At 43.5% G+C, this 8812-nt stretch overlaps 2 protein-coding genes and 1 pseudogene across 2 annotated transcripts; all 3 read left to right on the top strand.

Annotated features, from left to right (window-relative positions):
* Positions 1-811: 811 nt before the first annotated feature.
* On the top strand, positions 812-2282 carry LOC135345000 (uncharacterized). Its single transcript, XM_064542315.1, has one exon. It carries the CDS (start codon positions 1374-1376, stop codon positions 2280-2282), a length of 909 nt encoding a protein of 302 aa, XP_064398385.1. The 5' UTR covers positions 812-1373.
* Positions 2283-2489: 207 nt separating this feature from the next.
* LOC135345480 (uncharacterized) lies at positions 2490-5084 on the top strand (annotated as a pseudogene).
* Positions 5085-6255: 1171 nt separating this feature from the next.
* LOC135344999 (carbohydrate sulfotransferase 15-like) lies at positions 6256-8095 on the top strand. The gene has a single exon (XM_064542314.1). It carries the CDS (start codon positions 6256-6258, stop codon positions 7984-7986), a length of 1731 nt encoding a protein of 576 aa, XP_064398384.1. The 3' UTR covers positions 7987-8095.
* Positions 8096-8812: the final 717 nt, after the last annotated feature.

Below are 8812 nucleotides of genomic sequence, written 5' to 3'. Positions count from 1 at the left end.
GTCTGGGGATTGGTAGTTGACCGGACTGGCCAGCAAGTCTAGTGCACAGTATCTAAATTAACCTGATCAGTACAAAGTTGGTGGCTATAGCCTACAACCCTGTTCTTGATTGAGTCACTCAGCTTAGTGCAGGTCATATACGTTCATTGGCTTTATTTACATTTGGTGCGTGCATGGCGTTCTGTAGAACGCCAAATAATTTGGGTGCTGCATACGCATGCATGCATGCATATATGATCAGTAGAATTCAGCTAGCTACCACATAGCGGGTATATAATTATTTCAAGGGTATATAAATGTTCGTGTTTTTCGCGGATTAGGCATGTACAATATACCGCAAACATCCACAAAAATGTATACCCTCGAAATAATCATACCCGATATACAGTATAGTTCTGCCAATTATAGGGCATTCCTCTACATCACTATATATGACCAGGAGTGCATGAATGTACTAACAACGTGTTCTCCATGCACGTAGACTGATCATGATGGAGTCAATACATGCATGCACATTACACATGCACATGTAGCTGAGATATTACCTATTATGCTATTGTTTTATGCTCAAGTAAACAGCCTATTATTCTTTTCAAATCGCCTATTATTCCCACATTATTCCTCCAAAGCACAACATAGGCCCATGTCTTTGCGGTACAAGTAATAAAAATTATTTATAATTGCCACGTGACTCTATCAAATTGCAAGGAGATAATTAACCACCAATTGTTTATACTATGACTCGTACTGACTTGTATTTCTGTGATCAATCTATGCATGGTGAAACCTGCCTATTATTCGCATAATTGTTATAAATGTGCCTATTATGCCAGCATAATTCTCACCAAAAAAATGTACCTATTATGCTCAAAATTATGCTAGCATAATCTACCAACCCCTCCCTAATTGCATTTCTATATCATATGCAATGTGAATTAACCGTTGCTAGGATTAATTGCCAGGAAAAGCACGAAAAAGCGAAATTCGGCGAGTGCATAACTCCAATCCGTTACGTCATTCACATGTACCTTTTTTACAATGTTTTTTTGCTGTTAGTTTACACTATTTGATACAGTCATGCATTTGGGGGAATATTTGTGTGACATTGTGGTATCCTTACGACATGGAACTAACATTAAGATAAAGACTGTACTGTAAACCTGTGATTCTGTAAAATAATACTGTGTTGTGTTAGTTCTAGTGGTTTCATGTTCTTGTTTAGTCATTTCTGTACTAGTGTTCTAGAAGATTCTTTCTAGTATTGTTTTTGTATAAATAGCCTGTGTATTTTGTATGTATCAGAGTTCTGATTTAATGAATTATTGAAGTTATCTCACTGGTGACGAGGATTGTGGATCAAGTAGCCTACAGCAATGGCAGCCACACACTATGGAACTCTCAACAATTACAGACCAGACCAAGAGTCTATCAAGACCTACCTGGATCAGGTAGACCTCTACTTCACGGCGAATACAGTCCCTGATGATAAGCAAGTACCTATTCTCCTCAGCTCCATTGGTGCAACGACCTACAGTCTTCTATGTGACTTGCTTGCACCTGAGGCTCCCAAATCGAAGACAAAGGGAGAATTATTTGCTGCACTACAGAAGCATTACGAACCGACACGAGCGGTGATTGCAGAACGTTTTCATTTTCAAAAAAGTGATCAAGTCCCTGACGAATCTTTAGCAGAATACGATGCAGTTCTACGCAAGCTGGCAACACACTGCAATTTTGGGGCGTATCTCACTGAAGCCCTACGTGACCGTGACCGTTTCGTTGCAGGACTCCGAAGCGAAGCAATGCAAAGAAGACTATTAGCCGAAACAGAACTTACTTTGAAGAGAGCAATGGAAATCGCACAGGGAATGGAAGCAGCAGAGAGCAACACCAGAGCGCTCAAGGCCAGCAACCCCTCCATCAAGAGCATACAAAGCAAAAGGAGACTGCAGCCAAACCAACCTTGTTACCGCTGTGGAAAGTCGAATCACTCTGCAGCTGATTGCCGTTTCAAGGATGCGGAGTGTCACTCATGTGGAAAGCAGGGACACATAGCACCAGCCTGCCGCTCCAACCCACCCTCTCAGTTCAAGAAGACAGAGAAGAGAAGGTTCAAAACTCACTTAGTGGAACCAGATGGGAACAGCTCGACCGACTCAGAAGCTGACACTTACCACCTATACCAATTGACCGAGCCTTCTACACAGCCGATCACAGTTACAGTCAAGATCTCCACTCAAGATGGAAATCGATACCGGAGCTGCAATATCTATTATCTCTGAGGCCACCAGAAAGGCCAAGTTCAAGCTGCGTAAGTCCAATATTTTGCTAAAGACATATACAGACGAGGCTATGATGGTAACGGGTCAGATTAATGTGTGTGTTAATTATGGAGAACAGGTGGCTCGGCTGGTGCTGGTGGTGGTTGCTGGAAGTGGACCAAGTCTTTTTGGACGCAATTGGCTGAAGTACCTCCAGTTGGACTGGAAATGTATTGCAACTGTCAAATCATTGCAACTGTCAAATCTCCCCCTGCAGGTACACTAAAGAATTTGTTACACGAATACGATTCATTGTTCAAGGACGAGTTAGGTACTGTGACCTCACACAAAGCCACTCTCAGAGTACGGCCAGATGCTACTCCTCGGTTTTTCAAACCACGTCCTGTTCCTTATGCAACCAAAGAGGCTATTGGAGATGAATTGGACCGCATGGAGCAACAAGGTATCATCCAGAAAATACCTAGCAGTGACTGGGCAGCACCGTTAGTCGCAGTTCCCAAGAAAGACGGACGTTTTCGACTCTGCGGCGACTATAAAGTGACTATCAACCGAGACCTTGAAGTTGATCAGTACCCCTTGCCTAAACCCGAAGACCTATTCGCAACACTCCCTTTTCACTAAGCTTGATTTGTCACAAGCGTATCTACAGGTCGAACTCGATAAGGACTCTACCAAATACGTGACTATCAACACCCATCAAGGGTTATACCAGTTCAGCCGACTTCCTTTTGGCGTGGCGTCAGCCCCAGCAATATTCCAAAGACTGATGGACACCATCCTACGTGGAGTGCCTCACGTTATCTGCTACTTAGACGATCTGTTGATAACAGGAGTGGATGAAGAAGACCACCTACACAATCTGGAGCAAGTCCTAAAACTTTTTACGGAACACGGGTTGCGATTGAAGAAGGAGAAATGTATCTTTTTGGCCAAGTCGGTAGAATATCTTGGTCATCAGATCAGCAAAGAGGGAATCCAAGCTCTTCCAAGTAAAGTTGATGCTATCGCACAGGCTCCAGAACCAAAGAATGTTCAAGAACTTCGCTCCTTCCTCAGGTTGCTGAACTACTACGGAAAGTTCATCAAGAATCTCTCTAGCATCCTTTACCCAATCAACCAACTTCTGCAAGCGAGTCATAAGTGGGAATGGACACAGGAATGTCAGGAAGCTTTTACAGAAGCAAAGAAACAACTTACATCATCTGATGTGCTCACCCACTATGACCCGGACCTACCAATCAACATGGCTGCGGACGCGTCAGCCTACGGCATTGGAGCCGTTATTTCTCATGTACTACCAGACGGGGCTGACAGACCAATCTGTTTTGCTTCACGCACGCTAACGACAAGCGAACAAAACTATGCTCAACTCGAGAAAGAAGCACTGGCATTGGTATTTGGTACCAAGAAGTTTCACCAGTATTTGTATGGCAGAAAATTCACGTTAATCACTGATCACAAACCTATCTCGAGGACATGGTTCCATCCAGTAGCAGTGAACAAACTTCGGTCCTGGAAGCGCTGAAAAGCAAACACCCACCAGGGCAACCAGCCTCTGCATCGGCCATCCCCAACCTAGGAGAAGTCCACAACGATATACACCCTGTCGTCTTTGACTTGATAGATGCCTCCAAGATCAGATCAGCTGCTCTACAAACATCTGGCGCTGCGGGACCCTCTGGCATAGATGCTAAGGGCTGGAGGAGACTCTGCTCATCATTCAAGAGCGCGTCAAATGATCTATGCCACTCGTTGGCTCTGTTAGCAAGGCGTCTCAGCACTACCTATGTCGATCCCAAGGGTCTTTCACCCCTCCTGGCCTGTCGCTTGATTGCACTGGATAAAAACCCGGGTGTCTGCCCGATCGGAATATTCGAGACTGCAAGGAGAATTATCGCCATGGCCATTCTGCTTGTTACCAGAGGAGACATCCAGGAAGCCGCAGGCCCTCTACAACTGTGTGCAGGGCAAATCGCAGGAGCAGAAGCAGCAGTCCACGCCACGAGGGAAGCATTCTTGAATTCAAACACTGAAGGTGTTCTGCTTGTGGATGCTAGCAACGCGTTCAACTCACTTAACTGACAAGTTGCCCTGCAAAATGCCAGATACCTCTGCCCATCACTAGCAACGGTTCTCATCAACACGTACCGTGACCCAACGGATTTATTTGTAGGTGGCTCATCCCTCCTATCCCAGGAAGGCACAACGCAAGGGGACCCATTGGCAATGCCAATGTATGCCATCTCCACTACCCCTCTCATCAACTCCCTCCCTAAGGATGTCCAGCAGGTCTGGTATGCAGATGATGCCTCCGCCTCGGGACGTCTGCAAGACTTACGGACATGGTGGGACAAATTAACTTCCCTAGGACCGGCTTATGGTTACCATACCAATGCCACAAAGACATGGCTAGTCACCACACCATCTCACTACCAATCGGCAGTATCAGCTTTCAGTGGTACTCAAGTAAATATGTCTATGGAGGGAAAACCCCATCTAGGCACCTCTCTTGGCTCCAAGGAATATTCTGACAAGTGCACCAAGGAAAAGGTAGCTGAGTGGAGCCTGGAGCTCGAGAAGCTGACCACTATCGTGGAAACAGAACCTCATGCAGCCTATGCCGCCATCACCCACGGACTAGCAAGCAAATGGACATATCTCTCCCGCACGACCCCTGACATAAGTGAACACCTAGAGCCACTGGAAAGAATCATCAGAATGAAACTCATCCCCGCAATGACAGGAAGGCCCCCCCCTAATGATACCGAAAGAGAGCCATGCCCGCGAGACTGGGGGGAATAGGACTACACAACCCATCAAAACGCTCCTCTGCGGAATACTCAGCTTCGCAAAAAATCACCAGCGCCTTGAAGACCATGATTTTAGAACAGTCCACCACTTACTCACCAGAAGTATGTGAAAACCAGCTTAAGGCCAAAGGGGAAACACACAAACAAAGGCGCTCACAACAACTAGAAGCTGCCAGCCTCCTCAAGCCAACACTCTCTAGCACACTTCAACACTCAATGGCACTAGCCCAGGAGAAAGGAGCCTCAAGCTGGCTGACCGCCCTTCCAGTGTCAGAGTTTGGTTTTAACCTACACAAATGTGCTTTCCGGGACGCCCTATGCCTGAGATACGGCTGGGTACCGTCAAGCACCCCTACTAACTGTGAATGCGGAAAAACGTTCTCTGTACAACACGTATTATCATGCCCCAAGGGAGGGTTTCCATCACTATGTCACAACGAAATCAGAGACATAACGGCCAACCTCCTATCAGAAGTCTGCAACAATGTATGCATCGAACCACACTTGCAGCCAATCTCAGGAGAGCACCTCCCAGGAACAACAGCAAACATCACAGAAGGAGCTCACCTAGACATTGCCGCAAATGGGCTATGGGGAGGACGCTTCGAACGCACCTACTTTGACGTACGCGTCTTTAACCCCCATGCAGCCTCAAACAGACAGACCAACCCCTACAGAAAACACAAAGAAACGTGCTTATGAAAGTCGAATCCAAGAAATAGAGCACTCTTCCTTCACACCACTCGTGATGTCATCAACAGGAGGCCTTGGCCCCGCTTCAACATCCACTTACAAGCGTCTTGCCACCCTCCTGGCCGCAAAATGGGACCAACCCTATACCTCCACAATGAATTGGCTGAGATGCCGCCTCTCGTTTTCACTCCTAAGATCTTCAATCCAAGCCATCAGAGGAGCTCGTTCAACTGCAGGCAAGGCCTCAAAAGCAACTTCCCTCCCAATAGATTTAGTGATCAGTGAGTCACTGATAACAGACCACTGATCCCTGAACATTGAACTAACTAGCATAATTATTACACTGTACTGTACATTGAACTATACTGAGTGTGTGTATTATTGAAAAAAAAAAAAAAAAATCAAAGATACCGTGCGGCTACGCCTCGAGGCATAATTAAGCGAGTACTGATTTCTGCGCTGGATCAGTTATGAAACCAGAAATAAAGCGGAGTTGCCACAGCAAGAAATTGAACTATCGCCACTTGTTTTTGGCACTAGCCTTTCTCACTACCTGCAGTACCTTGATTCTGTGGTTTGAGGAGATAAGTAACCACTTGTCTAATATCGATCTCAGGCAGCTGCCGCAAAATGAAATGAGTGATACACTCTTCACCAATTTTGAACATCTACAGTTAATAAGGACAGACATACGAACAATCACAAAATCAGAGACAGGGGGAAATCGAGAAGGGCAATCAGACCGGCACAAACACGAAATTCAAATTTCAAGTCAGAAAAACCAGCAAAGTAAGGAAGACGATCATTTCAGTGAGGGAAAATATATTTCACTGGTAAAAAACCCGCAACAATATACACTTTCCAATACTCTAAAGAACATTGACAAGTGTATGTCTAAATCCAACCTCATGTCACCAGCTCTGCTTGAAATAGCTAGAGAAAATGCCAAGTGGTTTATGGAGCAGTATGGGAGAGTCATATCTTCACAGTATCTTGACGGCTATGTGAACTACTGCTGGAATACTAACTATGAGGTGACTCTAAACGGGGATTACTTTGAGGGCCATATTGGAGAATACCACTTCAAAAATAAACCACCGCTCTGGTTTGAACAAAGGATGAAGGCTTCCATAAAAAAAGATTTTAAAGGAAAGTTCAGTTCATCAACAGTTTGCCTGCCTAATATATACCTTCTAGGATTTGCGAAATGTGGGACAACATTCTTTCAGTGTTTTCTGTCCAAAATCTTAAATGGAGACAAGAAAGCTCAGGCTATTAAAGAACCTTACTTCTGGACACCATTTGATTACAAAATACATCAACCAAACTCTAGCAATATTGGAGGACATTACGTACCAATGTTCCTTAAAGGATTTAAAGAAAACGTTTCAACACAAGAAAGAAGAGAGCTAGCTTCAATTGATGCCACACCAATCACAGTCTTAAGATGGCCGAGGTTTACCAGTGAAGAACCAGAGCTGACCAACTACTGTCTGCTTCCTAGTGCCCTCCCAGAGCTGTTCCCACAGTCCAAGTACCTTGTGATAATGAGGGAACCCGTCAGTATGATGTATTCAGCTTTTTGGTGGTCTTTGTATCATCCACCTAAAACAGACAAACTAAGTCAATATGTGAAATCCAATTTAACAAAAGGACGTGAAATATTTCATCAGCAATCTGTGTATATGATCACCCAGTTCTTAAAATGCATAAACAGCCACCAAACAGTAAGAACAGCTGAGAATTGCACTCTGTTGGACATTGAGGGTAACTTTTCAGCTTGTATCAGCAACCGTAAACATCTATTGCCTGAGTGTGTGCAAAACATAACGATTAAGGAAGGACAACATATCGAAGCAGTGATATTCAAAGGTATATATTATGTGTATGTTCAAAAATGGCTGCAAACAGTTCCCAGAGAGAGGATTTTCTTCACGGCAATGGAGAGACTTACTGAACATACACATTCAGTTGCAAAAGAATTGAGTAACTTCTTCGGAAAAGTTTCACAGGATGAAGTTGAACGCATAAAACAAAAGTGCAGAAAAAAATTTAATAAAAACCCAATTAATTACACATCTTCTTCCTTAACAATAAAGGAATCTACAAAAACAATATTACAGAAGTTTTTTCAGCCATTCAATAGAATGCTCTCAGAGTTACTTGAAGATGAGCAGTTCTTGTGGCGGCAAAAATGGTAGATGTATAAAGCTATGAAACATTTAGTCTTAAAACGTTTAGCCTTAATTCTGAGATGTTATTATGCATGTAAAATTATAATTGCTCATAATAATAATAATTGTGGTCAGACATTATAATTAGCAAAGGAATGGAATCTTTCAACAGCCATAACTTCAATTCAATTGTAAAAGAATTGAATAAAGAATTGAGTAAGATAATTATTTACATTTAAGTATACATGCAACTACTCACACATTCTACTCTCTATAGACTGGGTGCATGTACTGTATACGAGTTTTCCCACTAGATTCTAGGATGCTAAAGATATGCATGCCCATGCAGTACATTGTACGTGTTTCGTAATAGAAATTTTTGACTTTGTTTCCTACTCCTGTGTCAGAGACTACCATGTGCAGGTGTAAAACTGGTGTGTTCAATCTCTCAAATTCAGGTTTTCGGTGTGCAGAGGAGTTGCATGTGTCTATTTGATGGAGTGAAGGGATTGAACAATCTAACGTCACAATACATCCCTTCAAATGTGCCTCCCAAAAAATCATTTTGCGGCTATGTCTGAATTGGTTTTTTTATTTCCTTCATGAACAGTACTGCCCTTTGCAGCTCACTTGGAAGTTTGGGGCAAATAGTAAATTGCAAAAAACCACTGTAACAGTTTACATAAATAAACCACAATACTACAGTGTTGTATTAGAGCAAGGACAAAGTTTACAGAAAATGTTATAGACCAGATCTCAGTCCATTCATGCCGTCTTGATCATACAGAGTATAGCTAGCTTTAATGTAGATTCTGTAGTAATTTCCCCAGTGACCTTGTTTAGCTTCTTTCTG

This window comes from Halichondria panicea, chromosome 12, assembly GCF_963675165.1.
Source record: "Halichondria panicea chromosome 12, odHalPani1.1, whole genome shotgun sequence".
Classification (NCBI taxonomy): Eukaryota; Metazoa; Porifera; class Demospongiae; order Suberitida; family Halichondriidae; genus Halichondria; species Halichondria panicea.
The sequence above is the reverse complement of the archived record's forward strand: the minus strand, read 5'-3'. Positions and strand labels throughout refer to the sequence as shown.

Excerpts from the sequence above, each read along its gene's own strand:
- LOC135345000 (XM_064542315.1), top strand. The coding sequence starts at position 1,374 with ATGGCAGCCACACACTATGGAACTCTCAACAATTACAGACCAGACCAA.
- LOC135344999 (XM_064542314.1), top strand. The coding sequence starts at position 6,256 with ATGAAACCAGAAATAAAGCGGAGTTGCCACAGCAAGAAATTGAACTAT.